General features: G+C 37.4%; 1 protein-coding gene across 3 annotated transcripts in view; it reads left to right on the forward strand.

Moving 5' to 3' along the window:
- The first annotated feature begins 1,847 nt into the window (after positions 1–1,847).
- Positions 1,848–22,360, forward strand: part of KCNH7 (potassium voltage-gated channel subfamily H member 7) — a 205,711-nt gene continuing 185,198 nt past the window's right edge. The window contains exons 1-2 of one of the 3 annotated variants that reach the window (XM_074548600.1): positions 1,848–2,683; positions 4,663–4,893. In XM_074548600.1, coding sequence (XP_074404701.1) covers positions 2,608–2,683; positions 4,663–4,893 — 307 coding nt within the window. In that variant the 5' untranslated portion in view covers positions 1,848–2,607. The remainder of the gene's footprint in view (positions 2,684–4,662; positions 4,894–22,360) is intronic. The other 2 variants (XM_074548599.1, XM_074548601.1) reach the window with 2 other exon arrangements.

Below are 22,360 nucleotides of genomic sequence, written 5' to 3' on the forward strand. Positions count from 1 at the left end.
AGGCAAGCATAGTGTGACTCTCAAATTTAACATAAAGATGGTGCTTCAGTGAAATCTGAATTCTTAAATGTATTTTTATATTTTAATTTTTCTTGTTTTCTTTCCAGACAGGCAGCTAAAGCAATGGACTCTGGACCCTACTGGCCTGTAGTTGATCTAGTTTGCTACTAATTGTTCAATACTAGAAGCAAACACTGATTGTTTCATAAAGGTCACAGTTTTATTGTGATTATTTTCTTTTGCTGTTACAGATATTTCAAAGTGAAGTTTTTAATGTAAAAATGATAATTATGTCACTGCTGGCCATTATAACTTAGCTAGATGTTAGGTATTAAAGAAAGTGTTAAAATAAATGTTCCTCTTCACTCTTTCTACTACTGTGTTTGGGAACTTGAATACATTTTCAGAGAAATATATGTTTTTCATAAAGACAAAGAGCAATAAGAGAAAAATTCAACTTGAAGGCTCATCCACTGTCCAAAGGCAAAGTATTCAAAAATATTTTAAGATATTTTCTTTCTCTAGTGTTTATTAGAATAAAAAAATGAGTTCTCCAAATATTATTACAAACACATATATGGATGTTTTTTCTTTCGTTCATACCTCTGTATATAGAGATTTTAACATTTGTTTCTGCAAATAAGCAATGCTCACTTCCTAAGATTGGTTACTGATTATGTATCCCTTAATGTAGCTGAGGCTTTGTAATTAGTACTCAGTCAATTACTATGAAGCCATCTTAATACAGTTAATTTATATATAAATTTTATTTTCAGACACCATTCACAGTTGTGCAAATCCGGGATGATTCCGCTGAGATTAAATTAAATTAGTCCTGAAATGCATCCTCAACAGACTGTGCCCCACCTCTGATAAATATAGAGGATGACACACGGTAACAGTGACACAAAGGGCCACACCTCTGCAAAGCTCACGGGAATAAGGAAACACCTGTTTGTGCTGTGGAAGAACAGGTGGGAAGCGGTGGTTTGCCGGCTCAATATCCTGTGCTTGAGATTACAAAGAACGGTGCTCAGGTGCCTCTCTCTTTTTGCCCTCTGAGTTTATTAAGAAGCCGCCGGTGCTTTACACTACCCTAGAGATGCCTTTCCAGCATCGCATGGCTGCCCCCATCTCCCTCCCCGTGTCACCTCGCCGAGCCGTGCTGAAAGCACACCGTTTTGCCTGCTGGGTAGGGCAGGAAGCCTTAATTACAGCCTGAAAATAATACCCGCTTCCCCCGGGAGCCTCCCTAGCTATTCCTGTGGGATGGGAGAAGCGGAGAGGAGCCAGGTGGGGGAGGCCGGCGCTCCCCGGGCCCGAGCGCGGGCAGCGGCGCCTCCGTGCGCGCCGGCGAGGCGGCCCCAGCACCACGGCCAGCTCCGAGCGCCGCCGCGCCCCGACGCGGCCCCGGCCCCGGGGCGGAGCGCGGTCCCTCCCGGGCCGCGGCTCAGCGACGGGGCGGCCTCGGCACCCGCTCGGTGCCGCCGCGGGCCGGGCGAGGGCTCCGTGCCGAGCTCAGCCCCCGCACCCGCGGGACCCGGCGCGCCCTCCGCGCCGCTCGCTCGGCCCCGAACGGGGACCGGCACCTGCTCGGCAGCCCGGGAGCGGCGTTCGGCGCCGGGGGAATCCCCCTTCCTCCCAAGAGGGGGTCGTGTGGCGAGGGGAAGCCCTCGCCTGGGTCACGCTGCGTAGGAGGCGGCAATCCCTGCCATCCAGGAAGGATGCCGAGGGCTCCGGTGGTCCCTTCCCCCGCTCCCCCATCGCTCAACATCGACCCCTACTCGCGCCGCCCCCCGCCCCAGACGGGGCGTGTACCAGCTTCCCTCCCTCCCCCGGCCCTGCCAGCGCCTGGGGCTCCCCGGCGGGCCACGCTCAGGGGCCGCGGAGGGGCCGGCGGTGCCGGGAGGGCGGGGACGCCGGGGCTACCGGAGGTGGCGGGGCCCCCCCGCTGCCAGCGCCCTCGGTCCCCGCTGACCCCTGCAGCCGCCGCGGTGGGGGATGTGGCACGTCGCGGTGCCGCTGGGGTGTAGCTTATTCCTGATGCCGCTGTTTGTCGCCGAGTTTTGAAGAGATTTATTGGCTGGCTCTTGCTAAACCACGCTTGAGTAATCCGAGCTGCTGCGCGCCGTGGTGAAGCCCGGAGGGGGGGAACGTCACTCCCTCTGGCAGCGGAGAAACATTAGTCTTCCAGCCCTCAAACCACCACTACAGCGTCGGAAACTGCCGGGTCACAGCCATTTGCTTTGGAAAATTGGCGATGTTTGGTGCTAGAGATCGATTACCCTTGTAATCTTTCCCCACCCGCCACCTCCTCCTGCTTACCCCACCCCTACCCGCCCCAGACAATAGCGTCCGAGCTCCTCCGGGAAAAAAATAGAAAAGAAAGCAAGAGAGAAAGAAAGAAAAAGAAAGAAACTGGGGGATGAATCTGACTCCAATAGGAAAAGCGTGTCTCTAGAAGTGGTGCTAATGGGAAGAGATTTCCGAGCTCCAGAGGACGATGATTTGTCACAAAGGGTAGCTGGCTCGGTGCTTTGGGCTGGAGCCGTGTAGGAGATCCTTGGAGAAGTCATTGTGCACAGAAAACCGAAGACCTATACAAACATGCCTGTTCGCAGAGGTCATGTGGCACCACAAAATACATTTTTGGGTACAATTATACGAAAATTTGAAGGGCAAAGTAAGTTCTCGCTTTCTATCTATTTTGCTATAGTAGTTTTATTCTGCTTGCGACTAAATGGACAGTAGCTCCAGACTATTTTTAAGTTTGTAGCTTGCAAAGAAAACCCCGGAGGTAAGGAGGGGATCCCTGGCAGAAGTAGCAATGTTTTTGATCTAGAATGCAGATTACTAACTTGAATTATTGGCTAGTGGGCTTGTTTGGGTTTGGGTTTTTTTGGGAGGGGGGTTGGGGCTATTTCCCCATCCTATTTCAAGGAATAGTTTTTATCGTTGATTGTATCCATATTGTACAGCTATAGAAGTTATATCTCTTACCTTCTTCTGAACCACTGAGATGTCTCTAAAGGCAGAATGTAGAATCTTGCTGTCTTTGCAATGTCTAAAAAATAGGCTAGATTTATTATTATGATTGTTAATGCTGTTAATAATAATTGCATTTTCAAAATAAAGCAGAAGTTCAGACTTTGATTTAGAGGAAACAGAAAATATGCAGAAGAGTTATTAAAGAGGAAATACTCTCTTACCTTGTTGTCATGACTGCATTTAGATATAGCTGTCAAATTTCTCTCTTTTTTTTTTTTTATGTAAGTCTGAAATATCTATCAAAGCAGTGCAAATGCATCCTCAGGGAGAGTCTGTGAGATCTTTTCCAATGCAGCAGTTTACTACCTGTCGAGGAGGCTGAAGCTTAAGTGCTTTTTTTCCTGGCCAGAATTCTGGTTTCCTATTAGCTGTAAGAAAGGTCACTTGATGCTTAAAATGAATTTAATTTAGAAACAGTAGTCTGATATATGTACATTGATTTAAATATTTAGCATAATTTTAGTATCAGCTTGGTGTGAGCCCTTACAGGTAATTCCAGTTCATATACTTCCATATACTTAAACCCATATTAGCATGTGTAATATTTACATTTTTTGAGAAAAAAATAAAGACAGTGCTACTCCTTATATATCTATATTAAGTTGGTGTTGCTACTCCAAGTTTTCACGTAGTGAAGTGTAGATTTTTTGACAGTAATAATGCACTAGCTACTAAATAGATAAGTGATAGTGAAAGTTCAACATGATTGAAAGATAGCAGCAAAAGTAAGAATGAAATCTGCAGATATGTCACTGTGTTCAAAGATAGACATATTTAAAATTTTGAAGACATGCACTGTTTACACTTGGTGTCATGTAAAAATCTTTTAGAAAGCAAGCAATCGCCTTGTGAATTTGAGTAGCTAAAAATTAATGTTATTAGCAGTAAGTGTATCACAGTCACATTTATAATTACAATGGGAATAGTGTGTTTAAAAGGTAAACAGAAACAAACTAGTAAGTGTTGAAAACTTTTGAACATGTCTGAGATGAGAGTTTGGGAAAGAGAAATGGATGTTAACACAGAACTTCAGTGAAATTTGCAAAATGTTCCCAACATAACAATTGTTTCATGTTTTTTTGTTTTTAGGAACTTTTCTTCAGGTACATCCTAGATAGATTTATTAAAATAATATAAATTTATTGTCATTCACCTCAATAAAAACCCCTATAGAGTAGATTGAGATGGACCTTACATCAGGAAGCCCTTCCCTAAAGTAGGACCCCCTTCCCGAGGCTCTACTTTTCCCCAAAAGAAGCTGCTAACTTTTCAAGGACTTTCCTGGAGTTGTGACTGACGGGCCCACACTCATGGCTTGGGCTGCAGTGATGCCTGAAACAGACAAAATTTTGAAGTCAAAAGGAGATTTACAGAGACTTATATAGTCTGGTTTTATTTCCTTATAAAAGGAATTATATTAATCTCTAATTTATTCTAAATTAATTGAAGTTTCTTTAAAAGTTATGGATCAAATGATCTTCATTAAATGACTGAAAATCTCTGTATTTCAGGCGTTCTGTGAAAAGAAGGGTTGTTCAGCATTCATCTCTGCAATCGACCCTATAAGAAATGTTGAAAGAGCACTAAAAAATGCATCACTTTCTTTTATTGCAGATAAAAAATTCATCATTGCTAATGCAAGAGTGCAGAATTGTGCTATCATCTACTGCAATGATGGGTTCTGTGAGATGACTGGGTTCTCCAGGCCAGATATCATGCAGAAACCTTGCACCTGTGATTTTCTTCATGGGCCAGAGACCAAAAGACATCATATTGCCCAAATTGCTCAAGCCCTGCTGGGGTCAGAGGAGAGGAAAGTAGAAGTCACCTATTATCACAAAGATGGTAAAGTCTGGTTTTATTTTCAAAATTATTTTTGCATGTTTGGCTAGCAGTTGATCGGTAAAAGAAGTGTGTATGTTGTATTGGCCGGCCCCTTTGCTGGAGGTGTTGTAATTTCTCTGAAGTCCAGTGAAATACGTTTGTGCGTGTCAGTAAGGAAATCTGCCCTGAGAGTAGTGGGTGTATGGAGTATGTCACTGCACACTCACTCTAGCAGCTGAATGAAGCCAGCACAGTGTTTGCAACTCTGGAACAGAAGTTCTTCTCTCAGTTGGTTTAAAGAAGATGTAAATCACTTAAAGTAATCAGCATAGAGGAAACGTACCTTGACTGAAATTCAATATTTTACCACAAAGTTAAAAGTAGAAAAAAACAGCCCATCATAAAGAAAGCATTAGCTTATAAAGAAAGGGACAAGCCTTTTTCCAAGCTGAGATATTGTGAAGTACCTGCAATTGAACTACCGATATTGTCCTAGTATTGCCAGAATCAAAACTTGGGTTTGCCTAGACTATGAACTATTCCCTGTTATTCAGTAAAAAGTCAATACATGCAGAATGGCTGAATCTGCTGATATTATTTTCTTGTTAAGAGCAAAAAATTAATAAATGTATTTGCAGTTTTTAAAATGCACATACGTAAGAAGTAATTATGATACATATTAGTTATATGTAGAGTTTTGTTGTTGATTGTTTTTTTTTTAATTACCCAGAGTTATTTACAGAAACACCCATCTTTCAAATGCATTCAAATAATTGATAATTGTGGTGTACCTTATTTTGTCTCTTGCTGTGTACACTCTTGGGAGAAGGAAAAGGAAATTCATATTCAAATGGTGAGCTTAAATTAGTTCTGGAGAAGTGCCAGTGTGTTGTTTACATCAATTTTAGAATCACATGCAATGTGCTCTCTCATTTTAAAGTCACAGAGTTAAATCCTGTTCTCAATAATTCTGTTGTTATCATGGAGAGACTTAAGGAATATTATTTTTAGCTTAGGCTGGTATAATTCAGATAGGACTCAGGCCAGCCATTCTGCCCACGCTACCAGTATTTAAACATACTCCTGGTAGGAGATTCTCAGTAGAGCCCTTTATTCTTAGATCCGGTTTGGTGGTCGGGAGCAGATTTCGGTTAAGATTTTTTGTAGCTGTGCCTTGGATGTAGATTTCCCAGGAGAACTGACACTGTGTGTCTTTTACACATCTACCCTCTGTTTGTGTTAACTTGGCATGTGTTAAAAATAATATTGCAAAAGGAGAATGTTATTGCTAACTTTCACAGCCATCAGCCTGGAGCACTGTTTGGAGATGTGGTAGTTTAAAAGTCCTAAAGTCTCCCAAAACATTAGGAAGGAGGAAAAGGCCTTTAAAAGTACTGCTTATCTGTCAATTACCAGAGGAAGATTAGATAGATAGATAGATAGATAGATAGATAGATAGAATATATCCTTTTCTAAAATGCTGAATTCTGAAATCATGCAGCACACCATAATCTCTTTGAGACATACCAAAGAAATCCTGTCCATAAAAGTTGCCATATCTTTCATAAATAGTTTTGAAAGCAGAGTTAGAGATTATTCATTGTAAACAATCTTATGCATAAGGGTTTTCAGTAACATCACTTCTATGAATAGTTACTTTAATTGTCTCAATATTTTACTTGTCTAAATTTAAGCATGTGGACTGTATGATCTGCTAAATTTAAGCAGGTGAATCAGGCAAAAATTTTCAAAATACAAGATAGGTCTGACACTCAAATGCATGGCTATCTGTCAGCTTGATTGTCTGTATACACATTTTTTTTGTTTTGATCCACATAATGTTCAATTTCTTTTAAAATGTGCTAGAAAGCCTTAAGTCTGTGTGGTGTCATGAAATTGAAATTACCTGTATGATGAATGTAATGAATGTTAGTAAACATATCCTATAGTTCTTCTAAATAACTCAAAAAGATAACACCTCACTTTTCATCTTCACTTTTTCAAATTTTCAAATTTGATTTTTCAATATATAGCATATATACATACACCTATATATAACATAGTCTGTATATTGTAACAATATACAGAATAGTGATACCTAACAAGGACTTCCTCCAGGTTGTGAAACAAAGTAAATTTCAAGAGTTTTCTAAAAATGTCAGAGTTTAGTGCCTGGTTAGTGGCTTATTTTGCATTTGTGCTCTGAGTATGAGGCTTGAGGTCAATTTCAGCAATTTTCAATTTTCAGAGGTCAATTCTAGCACAGTCAGAAATGTAACTTTCTACATGTGAGTAACCCAAGTTACTCCAATGAACTATCCACTGCTTAAAAGCTAAATTTGATATTTTATTTCATGGCAAGCCACTGTATAATATTAAACGTAATTCTAAACATACGGAGGAGGAAGACACCTCAAGAACCTGTGAATTGCTGGAGGTTCCACTGACCAGAGGTTCTGAGGACCATATTACAGACTCCTGACTAAAAGCCCAGTGAATTGCAAATAAAATCTTATTCCACATCACACTATCATTTACTCTCCAAAAGCCACTGATTATATTAAAAATTGTTCTAATATTTTGAAGTAAAGCAAATGTCAATGGGATCACTTTTAAAGCTAATCTGTCATCAGAATTCCAGCAATGCAGATATCAGAAAGGGAATCACTCTATAAATAATGCTTTTTCTTTTTGATTCTAAATACCACCTCATATAATTTTAAAATGTCACAGCTTTGAAGCTCATCTTAAAAGAAAATTCTTGTTATAGAAAAGTGGTATTGCACACACACACGGGAATTAGGATTCTGATGTTCTCTACTGGTCTATAGTCCACTTTTCTAGATGAAAGTGCAGGATCTCAAGTTTTAAACATCGTGATGATGCAAGACTGAAAGCTGCTGTTTGTTCACTGCTTTAATTTTTGGCCAGATTACTCACTCAAAGAAGATGGGACAGAAGGATGGGAAAACAAATATTGCAAGTTCATATTAAAAAAATGGCAATTACTTGAATCTACACTGCGTTAAACATGACAGACAAAAGATAAGAGTGGTCAAAGGAGAAAAAAATTTTATGCATGAGGATTTAATAAATGAGTAACCTGGATGGACCCTGTTTCCCTTTTCACTGTGCAGTGTGGGGAGGGTGCAGAGAAGCATCAAATGCTTGTGATGGCTTTGTGTAATTGTTTAGGTGGCCCACACTTGGGTGCCCAGCATGATCTGGGCACCCAGCAGGCCCTGTCCCAGCCACACCAGTGCTGCCTTCACAGCAGTTTTTTGACATTTGCAGCTAAAATCCTTACTAGCTTTTCTCATAGTACTTCTATCAGAGTGTAGTTTGCTTTTTGTTTGAATTTCTCCTCTCGCTTTTTCCTTTTAGAAAGGTATTAACACAGTCCAAGCAAAGTTCTAGTCCTCTGTCCTCTTCAAGTAGTGCCACAGTAGGCAATTACATATCTACTGAAAGAGTTAATTACTGAGAAAAATCATCAATGGGAACAGATGGTGCCAAAACGAAAGGCCAAAATTTACAGGTTCTCATAGCACAAGTAGCTCCATAGTTGTCGCTGGGTGTACTCCTGGGATTAAAGACACATAAAATTTCTTTTTTAATGTAAATATCCCTTTTTAAAAAGAGCAGTAGATAAATACAAGTCACAAGAAGTATTATTTTGAAACAGATTTTTTTTCCAAGGATTGCCCATTAGGTATTAGCATCTGCTTAATTAAAAAATTGTACTCTGATATCAAAGCAGCAATATCATAAATTCCTTACTATCTCAAAATTTTTTTCACTATTCTTATAGCTATATGATCTGAATTATACTTGAAGGCAAGATATTGTTTATACAGGATATCAGTTCTTATTTTAATAAAGTTATTAATGGTGAAAATATTTGACAGCTCTTCCTTTGAGGACTCCATTTTGCAGTTTAAGTCGTTATTGCATAAATCATTCTTGACAGATGTAAAATATTGCTTGAGGTGGTAAAGCTGTAAAACTTTTGAGATAAAAAGTATAATTATTTTGGGATTGAGAATGGATATATATAATAATCAGAAAATACTGTACTACACAGAATACATTTTTACTGTATGCTTTGTAGGCAATAATGAGATTTGTCTAAGCTTGCAGATGATATCTATTAAAGGAAGGTAGGATCATTTAAGTTCAGCTTAAATTTAAGCTTAGCCATCATATATTCTAGTGTTGAGAAGAACTAAGGTAGAGTATAGGTTTGAGCAAAGATAAGATCAAGCAATTTGCAGAATGTGTACAAACCTCATAAACTACTTGCCATTTACCAGTTTCAGAAAACAATTTGCCACAACTGACTACAAATTAAACATACTTGCATTTTCAAAGCACATTTCCAAACGAATATCTTAAGGCCCTTTCTGCTCTTTTTTTGAGGATAGGAGAACAAAAGTTGTGCAAACATGGTAATGAAATAAAGTGAAAATGGTATTAAGAGTTCTTAAGAAAGATAAGGACTTCATTTAGAAACTCATCGTCTAGACTTCAGCCAGCATAGGCCTTGTACTACCTGTTTGTATGAACTTACCAATCAATAAAAAACACAACTGAAAAGAAAGCTGCTTACATATGTGTCAAGTCCCCTTAGATTTGTTTTAGCATGAGGGTCAGTAATTGCAGTCCTGACCACAGTTTCAGTGCCTTATCCGGAGCTGTTGAGATAGGCCAATGAATCCAATCTCTCTGATACCCTGCTGCTGTAGGACTCCTTGACAGAAGAAATACTATCTGACTGCATTTTGATAAAGTGTTTCCCCCCCAAAAAACCCGTCAAAAACCCTTTCTTAATCCAGAGGTTTTTTTTCCCAGGCATTCTTCAAATACCTCTTGGGTGAAATCCAAACTGTTACTGAAAGTGTTGGACTTTTGGAAACAAATGAGGATATCCATTCTTGTGTCTGTATGGCTGTGTTTCCACCTTAGGCTTTAATACTTGTCAAGAAAAAAACATCCCCATTCAGTATTGCTGATTTTACAGCAAGGAGACCCATCAGCAGTGAGAATACCTCAGTGATCCAAAATATCCACTGTCCAAATATCTCATTTACCCATCCCCATTCAGATACTGCTCCTATGTCTGCTCAGAACTGTAGGTCTCTTCTGATTCACATTTCATGTAGGATATCTAATGATTATGATAAAGCACCTCTTAGAAACCCTAAGAAAGCTTATTTATAGGTCAATTTCAACCTTATTTTTCAACTGCTTGACTTTCCAATATATTCTTTCTCTTTCCAGGTAAAGAAGAATTGATTTTAAATAAGGAGGGAACTTTTATAGAAAGAGATAGTATCTGAATAAACAGAGCAACAATTAAATTGAATTCTAAATTATTCTCTTTCTCAGTGTTTAGGGTCAGAAAGGTATGAATATATATATATAATTTTAATAAGTAATTAATAATAAAATTGCCAATATTTTAGGTACTGCATCTTTAACAGGAAAAAAAAATCTTAATTTGGAAAAATCCTTTCTGACAGTTTTGAGTTCCTCTATGGCACAAATAAAAAACCTGCAGGCTACTGGTTCAGGAGTCTTTCATTTCAGTACAATGTTAAGACAGAACTCTTCTTACACTGGGCTTCCATAGGATAATTTTATGTCAGGATTCAGAATGTCACAGGGCCAATTTACACCAATCAAGGGGCCCAAATTTCTCTAGTTAAGCTAAAAAGAAAAAATGATTGCCGACTTTCAAAATGTATGCTGTAGCAGTAAGAAAGGTGACACATTCTAGAGTGAAATGGTAATATAAGGTTATGATGTGATGCACATCCTCAAAAGAGCTTCATTTTTTAATTAGGCATTGCTGACAACATTTTTTATTCGCTTTGAATATGCTCATTTTAGTTGTAGTGAAAGCTATTTTGGTTTTGGGTTATGAGACAAAAAGAACAGATGCTGTCAGTCTATTTTTGGTGTCATTTCACATGATTTATTGTGTCCTCTTTCCATCTTTATCGTGCATCCTTTCTAACGTTACATTATGATAAGAAAGTCATTACATACTCCTAATTCATGTTATTGATTAGTTCTTTCCCTTCTCCACCGACTTGGCCCATATATCAAAAAGAAATGCTGAGAGCAAATCAGACATCATACCTTGCAATAGACACGGAGGAAGAGCCACTGCTTTTCTAATAGCAGCCTTTTGCATATTTGATATGAAACAAACTTCAAAACATGGCACTTCGAGTAACACCAGTGTTGACATGAGTGCTGTTCCCTCTTGTTCCAAGCAATGGGAAGAGGACAGTGGTGTGGGTTAGATTTTATGTTAGTGCTTTCCAGTCCAGCTTTAAAGTGTTTCCTACATGCCTGACTTAGTGTATGACTCAGTCTGTGTACTAGGCAGTCCCTGCTCTTCCCTGCTAAGTATGGAAAAAGCTTAATCAGGCAGTATAGGATTCAGAGTTGGAAGACAAAGCTGACTATGGAAATTGCTAATTGACTCTGGAAACTGCATATCTCAAAAGCAATCAGAACTGTAGCTGTGAACCTCAGTCCGGGCAGAGCGGATAAATGACAATGACAGCAGGGTATTGTGGCTCTATAGTTACTTGCTCGTTTCACATTGTCTGCAACTCTGAAAGTTCATGTCTCTGAGGTGGGAACCACTTGCCTTATGATTTTGTACAGCTTGAACTTTTTATTCTAGTATACTGGATATTTTAAAAGGCAACAACATGCATATTTGAATAATTTCTTGGAAACTGAACTTGAAAGCAGAATTATAGCCATAACTAGTCACAAAATGCTTTTTGACCTCCAGAATTTCCACAGATATACAATTTTAAGCTTCCTCACCAATTTTCTCGGTATAGCCTCTGCATTTCTCATTTTGTTAATTCTTTAATACTGAAATCACTGTGAAATCTCATCAGGAAAGATCACCACAAACACCAAAATTCAATCTGAGAAAAAGTCAGAGTAAACAGTGTAAAGGGAAGGTCCTTTGTTTTTTTTATTTCATTAACCAGATTCCAATTATTGATCTTATTATACCTAGTTTTGATACTGCCTTCAATTATAGCATTCAAGTGTTATCCACACAAAGTATTTATTCTAGCTTATTTGTTAACCAAGAGCCATCATATAATCAAAATCTACAAATGGTATTTAAGTATCCATATTTTTAACTATTTCATTACAGATAGTGAGTGGAAATGACCAGAAGAAAGCTTAGGCCAGAAATCACAGCTGCATTTAGTACTTGACTACATGGTGAAATTTCTTGCTTTCCTATCCTTGTTCCTCCATAATAACACATTACCTCATTTAAACTTCTGATTTGCCAAATGAGACTGCAGTGGAAACCAGGTCTTGCCTCAACAGCCAGTTCAGAGAAACACAACAAGAATTTACTTAAAATACTTGGAAATTAGGATTTACCACAACATCTGAATACTGATCCTTGACAGCTTGTCCTGGCCTTTTTTGAGCAAATGCACAGGACTATTTGGCAACTGGTTGTTTCTGTGGCCAGAAGCACTCATAAAGGCCTGAGAGCAAGATATCCATGCCTACTGACACAGGAATTAGCTTGCACACCAATAGCTTTCATAGAATTAAATTGCAAAGTTTAATTTTTGTAAGACTAAGAAATCCTGATCTTTCGGCCTTGGAGCACTGCTCGCACAGTATAACTTTGCTAACTAGTATTAGCTCAGTCTCTATTGCTGCATAAAGAGACAGCAAATTATTAAAGAAACACGCAAATCACAGACCACACTTTCCTACATTTTTATCCATAGGATAAACAGGCAGAGACAACTTCAGAACAAGGACATATTAGGGGGTTTTGTCTTTGTCTTATACCTAGGCTACTTGAAAAGCTGTTAATCATCATGTAAATGTGTTTCATCACTAACATGCATGTACTAAAGCACTTACTCCCAGCTGTTGTCAGACTTTGGAGTCTGTACCCTTTTGAGATTATTTCTTAGAGCATTCTTTGCTGATTTTCATTCAAATCAATGCAAGTGGATCTCTGAAAATAGCTTGCAAATTTCCTCCTTTCAAAACTCATTTATGTCAATCTGCTTTACTCCTTCCTCTCTGGAAAAAATTGCCAGATAATCTCATTAGTATTTTGCACGTTTATGACATTTCTTTTTATTCTTTCAAAAGGACATGAAACTCAGTAGTCCTATTGCCATCCTATTGCCATGGCAGTTAAGTTAAAATAATGTTGCAATTCTGTCTACTTGCTTAAAAAGTGTAAAGAAAGAAAGAAAAAACCTAAAGTCCATGCCATTTTAAATAATAACAATAAAAGAAAGGAAAATGTGTTCCATTTTTCCATTTTAAGTGCCCAGTGTTATTTTTGCTTGATAAAATATACCAGGAATCAATTTAACACCAAAGTCTATTCAACTGAAAGAACAACTCTTCCCAGAAGGACTATTTCTAGGGTCATGGACAACATAACCATATTACATGAGAGAGTGGCAACAGCCTTGGAGTACAAAACCAGGTATCTATAAATCAACATGTGAGCCTTCTCTGTGGATTAATGGAGCAGCTCAGTAACTGGTGTGAAAGTTTTTGTATAATGTCAATCCTGAGCCAGTCCATGCTGGGTCGCTGTTCAGAGCATCCTTTACAGAACATCCTTAGCCTTTCTATAAGGTACACATTGTTTATTGCAACAAAAATGTGAGCACCTAATGCACAGAAGCATATTTAGTGTTTTACCCACAGAGTTTTAAAGAAAAGTTTTGTAGTTTTTGCAATAAGGCAGAGTTTGAGTGCTGTTTGTGGATGACCACAAAATTGTAATAAAACCTCTTTCGTCCTTATTCTGCAACTTGCAAATCCCTTCTTGTGTCAGGATTAGAAATTGGATCTAAGAACCTGCTCCCAAATGCCTAAAAAGTTAATTAAAAACTACTCACTTCTGCTGCAGCCACAAGCAGAATTAGTGTCTGATTTGTGTGATGTTTGTAGATCAGGAGCTGGGTGTGGGTGGCTTTCCCCTCCTGTGCTCACGGTTATTTAGAAGCAGAAAAGAGGAAGGAATGCATGGTTCACAGACCACTCTTCTTCCTAGCTGATGGGTAGGCAAGGCTACCATGCAGATCTATTTACATTCATTTTTGATTGTCTTTTGACCTCATTTGTAAAAAAAGCAGATCCTGCAGTAGCAGAATTACCAGTAGCATCATTGTCTCTGCAGAACTCGACATACGCAAAACATAATTATTAGCCAGACAAATACATTGTGTGTGGCTGCCTGAATTTCAAACATAATCTCTTTAACATTTAAGTGTGCAAGAGCATTTGTCCCTGCTTCATGGGAATTAATCTAATTGTTTCCCTTTTAAATAAAATTTTATTCTGAATCCCTTTTCACCTTGGGATAATTTTTCGGTAAATAAAAATAAATTATGAAGGACTTTATTTCCACTCTCTGAGGAATATCTGAAGAAAGATGCCAACTTTTTTTTGAAATGATGGAGAAACAAGTCTACTTATTTAGTCTCGATTATTACCTGGAAAGTAGGTAATGTTCGAGGGGGGGAGGGGGGAGGCTGTTGCCCCATAGATCCCATAGGCACTAAAAGATCAGATTTAACTAAGTTATCATAACTATAAAGAGCATGCTGAGGTTGAATTACTGCAAGAGAAATTACCAACCTGAAGTTCTACATGTAAAATCAAATTAAGGAGTTAATTTCCAATTATATGTATATATTATAAAAGTGCATTTCTCCTTCTCAGAAGGTTTAAGAACCACTTTGAGGGGCTGCCAAAATTACTTCCTACCCCATCATAGAATGCAAACTGATATTCTATAGTTCACAACACTTTTGCTAATAAAGCACTTTTCTTATTAAATATATTAAATCACAGGAAGTTTGAACTGAACAGCAAATTAGAGAGGCTCCTAATGAACTGATTGGCTAATGCAGTGAGTCTTTTATCTCAAAAGATGTATTATTCTGGAAAAGCTCACAGTTCCAAAACATCCTTCTCTACTGCATTTTTGCTCTATCCTCTTCTCTTTTCTAATGCAGTACACCAAAGTTGCATTGTAACATTTCCCAGTGTATATATATATAAATGCCACAAAAAATCCCCAACATGATCAAGTTTAAAAAAAGGATAACAGAGTGAGAATAGAAAATTATATTGCAGGGGATTGTTCTGTCAAAATACCTTTAATAGGAATTGTACTTAATAGGGATTATTGTAATATGAGTATCTCAGACCACAGGTCAGGTCCAAGACGACACCCTAGGTAATGCAGTTGTGTACATGTCTCTCTCCTGTCATAATAAACAATAATTTCCAGAGAAATTCATTCTTGTCTTACAGGGGTCACAAATGACCCTGCAGTGCCAGAATGGGTTAGAGATAGCTGGGGCAAAAGTGTCCAAACTGAATGGTAAAAGTCTCCAAACTGTTTCCTTCTCTTGACATAGGGTTAAAAGAACACAAAGGTGGAATCAACTCCTGTGTCATCTTCAGCCCTCATTCTTTCCAAATTTGATATAGAAAATAGAACTGCCAAATAAATGGCAAGTAAAAATACAGGAGGCATGATTGAGAAAGTTCAGTGGCTGCTAAACTCATGCTTTTTTCAAACAGAAAAAAATAGTCATTTGCCAGTCTCACATTGAACTTTGTTGTGATATTTGTAGCCCTTATTCAGGTGTTACAACTAATCAGTCACAAAGGGCCTGTGCATCAATACTTCAAAAAAAAGCAAAACTTAACTGAGTATTATTTGTGTTTAACTGGTGCTAAATGTATTATGCAACAAATGGGGCTTTATTTCCTCCTCCTCAAAAAAAAACCCTTCCACTTTTCAAACTTCTAAAGAACTGAAATTTCATAAGACTCTAGCTTGATTCATCTTTTTAGGTGTCCATAATGGAGTCTGATCCTGAATAATTGTGAGATCTACATAAAGTTAAAAGTGGGGGGAAATAAGAGATTTCCACAGGATATAATATATCTGATTAGATTTGACTAGCATATCTCTAAAATTTATTATTAACCAGGGATATCCTCATACCCTAGTTTAGATTGTAACCTATTCCCTTCTTGGACTTCACCCTTTCTTTGTATCTTGTTTTTTAGAAACTGGCACAACCTACATAACAAGTAATGCTTTGTTTCACATGGGCATCATTAAATAGCAATCACTCAGATGTATTTGCTTTCAGAAAGCATTCTGTTATCATGGCACATACTCTACTATATAGCATTTCACCATTCTGGTATAGCAAAGAATCCTTTTCTTAGATTGCTCTTTTATAACCATTGTATTTTCATAGAATCCAGAAGCATTTAGGTCAGGAGAAAAATTGGGAGGTCATCCTCTTCAGTCTTCTGCCAAAAGCAAGAGCAACACAGAATTCAGAGTAGGTTGCTCAGGACTTGTCCAATTGGATTCCAGGATGGAGCCTCTCTGTGCAACCTGTTCCAGTACCATCATATTGAAACTGGTTTTTCTTTACACCAATTTAAAGCATTGTCTATCATTCTTTTGCCATGCATCTCAGTTGAAGACCTTCCTCCATCTCCTGGTAATTTCCTCACACCTATTGAAAGACTTTTATTAAGTCACTTGGAGCTCTCTCTCCTCTAGGCTCACAGCCAATGCCAGTTTCCTCAACCACTCCACAAAGGACATGTGCACCAAATCCACATCCATCTTGGTGGCCTCTGCTAGCCTCATTCAAGTTTATCAGAATTTTTCTTGTATTAGAGTTCCAAAGTTGGATTCACTATTCCAGATGTGGTCAACTGAGCACTGAGTAAAGGGAAGTATCACTTCCTCAATCTACTGGCAAAGCTTCTGATGATACAGCCCAGTATGTTTTATCCTGCACACAGCTGGACTCAAATTCCTCAACAGATCACCATCTGAGTCCTGTTTCACAACCTTGAGATTCAAGCCTTTCCCAGACTGAGGCAGTGAATGTTTAAAGTACCTCAACTTTATCTGCATCCAGTCACTAAATCACTCTCCCCCCTCATTAGCAGACTCAAGTTGTATACTTGACTATACAGCTTGTGTACTAGTTGTGTGCAAGTATACAACTTGAGTTGTGTACTTGTTCATTCTTTTGCTGCTAACATACTGGCAACACAAACTCTTCTTGTTGCCCTTGATATCCCAAGAATTTCAAATCGAGCTCAGTTTTTCCTTTTCCAAAACCATCCCAGCATGCCTGGGCAGTGTTTTGGTATTTCTCTTTTGCAGCCTGTCCTTGCTCCTACCTCTTTTATTATTGGGGTGTTTTGCTGTTGTTTTTTGTTTGTTGTTTTGGGGTTTTTTTTCCACTGGAGCTCAGACATGAGTTCTCTGTGGAACCAACTGGTATTTGAATACATTTATTCATTTTTCTGAGTATTTGAATGGACTGATATGGTGCTTGAGAAAGCATTTGAGCAATACCCTCTGCAATGTTTGAAGAGCTAATGAGATAGATACCATACTTCTTTTATTTTTCCTCTCTATTCAGTAACCCATATTTGGGGTATTTTACTTATGTTTGATTATACCAAGTGGCACCTATGCTACTTTTATGTATTATTCTTATTCTTTCTTCAATGTTTCAGTATGATGTCAAGTTTTAGACCTTGTATTTTACATAATTTAGATACACTTACTCATGCATTAGGAAAACATTTTATATTACACATACAAGAAGGTTGAAATTGCAACCTTTTCCAAATATCATTACTAATGTCATACATGGTATAAATTCTCTGTTGGTACATATTTTATTATGAAGAAATCAGTGTTTTCCTGTAATAGAGATCAATTCACCTGGCTGTTAGGCAGCTGCCTAGTTTTTTTTTGGTATATTTTTCATACAAAAGTGTTTGAGTTTAGAGGAAAAAAAATCCTAATGCTTATTTTGCTGTGGATTACAGTCATCCAAACCAATTTAATGCTAAAGAAAGTTGTGATGGACTACTAAGTTTTAGAACAGCTAATCAATTGTCTTACACTAGAAGATAAATGCAACTGCGCTGGCAACTAACCAGAGCATCTCTGATACAAATTATTGAGCATTTCATTCTCGTCACTAAAGATATGAAAAAATCAGATCTTCTAAGACAGAAGTATTTTTTACACTGTCAAATTCTTTTAGTGACTTTCAGAAGCGAGGTAACATTACTGAAAAACTGTCTCATCTCAAAAGAAAAAGTTTATTGCTAACATTTCCTTAGCCAGGTCATGCAAAAGACAACATTTTCCTCTCCATTTCTCTTCTGAAATTTGTAATTTCATGCTTCCTGCTAAAAATTATAGATTTGTCCTATATGCTTTTTGCCAGGTTAGTGACTAGGAGAGATAGAAGTCTCTCTTCTTCAAGGGTTAATACCAGCTTTTTCCTTTAGGACAATGTCAGCTCCCCTTCCCCTGCCCTGTGGAACACCACAATCATGTTGTACCTTCCAACATGTGCCTGCTGGCACTGATGGCATTCAGCATCCTGCTGGAGCTGGCCCCTAACTCAGACCTCAGCAGCAGAGCATCAGGGATCCTGCACCTTGTGTGCCACTGCAGTGATGTCAGAGACATGGGTTTAAGCTGTACCTCTTCAAATACCCATAATTTAGGGATCTGATTCCATGTGAGGATATTAAAATAGAAAGTTGAGGCATAATCCTGCTGATTTAAGACACCCCAGGTGGGGGGCCTGACAATTCCAATTTGCAACCCATTTCATATTTTCTCTCAGTTCTTTACCTGTAGACAAAGACTGTTGAAACACAATATGACAAAGCATATTTAATGAATATTATTAGTGATGAGTTCAACTGCTTCTTGAAGGTGTTGATATGCTTAATCAAATATACTTCCACTGACTAAACCAGCACTGACAATATTTTAATATTATTATTATTAAAATCATTTCTCTCCATATTGCATGCATATTTAACACTTACAGATCTCTCTGTTTCATGCTGGATTTTATTTTTAGTAATCCTAATGTGATGTTGGAAAGTTTGTAGATAAAACCTGCTTTATTGACTGCCTGAAAGGAAATGCTCTCTGCCTGTGTGACAGGTAAAAGTATCTTGAGGGTGTACAGCAGCAGTTCCTGGCATTACATTAGAAATGCTGGTTGAGTTAATTTGATGATACAGAAGAGAACACATTTAGCATATGCATTAAATATAGTATTATGCAAGGATTTTTCAATTTGTAACTTTTTATTTAATTGTATTTTTATTTCAGTTCAGATGCAAACCCATTCCTGCATCTAAGATAGTGAGAGATTCACACACTGAGGTTTCAAATGCACCCATTTCTGCAAGCAACAGATATAGTACAGTGCTCAGGATAGCAGCTTGTATGTGCTTTATTTCTGCATAGGATTAATTTAGTGTGCATAGTACTGAGACATGTGTCTTATTTTTAATTTAAAGGAATGAGATTGTACAAATCATTTCTCATTCTTGGACTGGACCAAATATTCCCTGTCAGATTGCCCATGACAAGCTGATTGCAAATGTTGACTTGTTTTTGTCAAGAACAGTTAAAGATAGTTGGCCCTACAAGGCTTGAGTAAAGTCAGAATGTGAGCAGGAGCCAAAAAGATGGCTTTTCTAGCCTTGTTTCTGATACTGTGCTTTGCAGAGAAACACAGTTATCTTTACACACAGTTATTACAAAACAACTTTCCCTTGATTAACATAACTTTCAAAATTGTGTTTACATCCCTTTTTTTTATGGTCTTTATCTAAAGCAAAAGAATTGTAAACCAAATGTCCCAAAGAAATATAGTTTCATTTCTATGGTTTTTGAATAACTGAAAAGCTTTTATGTTTTTATATGGATTTGAAGTGCTTGAAATTATTCAATAGTTACGTATTTGATAAAGGCTTTACAAATATGTGCATTTTTGTGACTCAGTTGAACACATCACCCTTTTAATGATCAGCAAGTCATTGTTTTTAGATACACAATATATTAAAATGTACAGTTTGCAAGCAATTATGAGAGCAAAATAACATGCAAGTATTTTAAAATTGAAGTATTTTCCTACTCACTTCAGACCTAATCTTTAGAATTATGGCATATTTGTTCTTTGAAGTTATTTTCTTATCCTGGTACCCAGGATAATCATAAGAAATTTTAGAGATCAGGGTAGTGAGTTGGACCATTCTGACCTGGTCTATTTGCTGGGAAAAAATGGGGTCTTATTTTAAAGTGTTAGTGCTAAATAGAAACCTTTTTTCAGTACAGGATTGACAGTTCTATTAAGTCTACCTAACCAGCCTTTCTGAAGTGCAACAAAAAGGGTAAGCAGAACCTCTGGCTAAGTAGGTACCTTGCATCACCTCAAAATGCTTTTTCCAAATCCTGCAATGGTAAATTCAGGTTTCCTTCTGATATTTTAGGGGATATAGAGACCTTCATGCATATCTTTGTTGGGGTTTGATATTTTTTTACGTTTTATGGGAATAAAACACCAAGACTGTGGTGTTGGAATGAGATCAGGAATCAAAGGTAACATTTTACCTCTGAGATATTATCTGTAAACGAAACTTTCCAAAATGGTTTGAAGAATTGTAAAGAAAGTTCATTATTACCTGCCATGGACATATCATCTATATATTGCAGAAGAAAAGAAAATGACTAAAGAAAAAAAAAAAAAACAAGAAAAAAGAAAGAACCCAAAAACAAAATGAAAGGTTTTTAAGTCTGTTTGTTCTGTGCTGCCGATACTTTCAGCAAATTGATAGTGTTATTATGTAACAGAAGTGTAGAAAGGAAAATTTTGCTAGGATTGAATCAAGTTAAAATCTGTTTTAGTTTTGCCGAGTGTATCAGCCTTCAATCAGTGATGGTCAAATCAAAACTATTTTGATAAACTTTAGGCTCTCAGGGCTACAGTCCTAGAGTTATTGAGAAGTTTAAGCCAGGGAGAGAAAAGCAGAAAACCTGACAAAGAATTCTCCAGTTATTTACATGCATAAAGTTCATTTCACCTTTAACATTACTATACCTTTCAGTGGGGAGAAGGGAAATGTGAATTCTCAAGAATACCTAGAATTACATTTTTTCTTCTATTCAAATTATCATTCAGCTCAAGTAAAGCATCTGGTATAGCCACAGACTGGACATGAATGGGATGAGCGCACCTAGCAAGTAGCTGTTTCCCCAGTTCTGTGGTAATCTTTGCCAGTATCAAGAATCACACTGTCTTTCTTTACAAGGGTGCCCACAATTTTAGCCCTGTAAATTTTTTCAAATTATTAGATATCTTCACCTTTCCTTCAGATTTTCAAGACAATTTTACTGATTTAGCTCTTTGTGAGGATTTTGATTATTTATTGGGTATGAAAATAATGGCCTGCATTCTGTCCCTATATAAGAAATATATAGTGTGAGCTACAAATTTAGGAAAGTGATAACTGATTTGTTGAATAGCTCTCTGATGCTTTTCTTATTATATCATAGAGGATCTATCTTCTGCAATTGTAAAATTTAGCAATAATATACTGCATCCAGTAATATCTTCAAACAATAATATATAATAATAATAATAATAATATAAATATATATATAATTATATAAAAATAATATAAATATATATATAAAATATAGAATAATAATATAAAAGTACTATTGATATCTTTTTCATTGCTTCTACTTATGCTTATTTGCACTTATTTTTCATTTTACCTCTAAAATAAATATCAGAGTATGGTGAAACACAGAAGGGGCAAGTTACAAACTCGCTGCTTTTCCACTTTTTTCTTCAGAGCAGCTAGCAAAATCTAGCACTGAATATTCATTGGTTTTGGTAGCAATGTTGGTTTTTAACTTTAATACAGTTTATGTGAATTACAGTAAATAGCTTCAGATATATTTACTGTGGTGGTTGTAATCACTCATAATTATATAATTGGATGCCTAACACTGTTTACCAAAGATATAGTCAATATTACACATGAAATTGGTTTGGCTCTGTATTAAAGTGAAAAATTAAAACAGAAAGCTTGATGTACCAATCGAATTGGAGCCCTGGTCAGACTTCAGGAGTGAGGATCCTCTGGAGAAGATGTTTATTACAGGCCACTCCAAAAGGAAAGAAATCAAATTTAGGTTCTCTAAGAAATATATAAACACAATAAGAAAACTTATGCATAAATTACTGTACAAGAGTGCATGAAATAATTTGGTTCTTGGCCAAACTGAGGAATAAACACAACAGAAATAATTTCTTTTAAGCTCCACCCTAATAACTTCTCAGGTCATGATTCAACTCAGTCATTTTTGCAAATGTTGAATTTCTCTGTGAAAGCTTGAGAGCTTAGGTGAGTATTATTGCACCACACAGGGAAGATTGCAATATCTACTAAGCCCAAACGCTTGGCTTCAAACTGCCAAAACAAGAATTAAATATGATTAAAATTTTAAAAATTTAGGATGAAAGCTTTTACTTAAAATTTGATCTTCTGGGCA

This window comes from Zonotrichia albicollis, chromosome 10 (assembly GCF_047830755.1).
Source record: "Zonotrichia albicollis isolate bZonAlb1 chromosome 10, bZonAlb1.hap1, whole genome shotgun sequence".
Taxonomy (NCBI): Eukaryota; Metazoa; Chordata; class Aves; order Passeriformes; family Passerellidae; genus Zonotrichia; species Zonotrichia albicollis.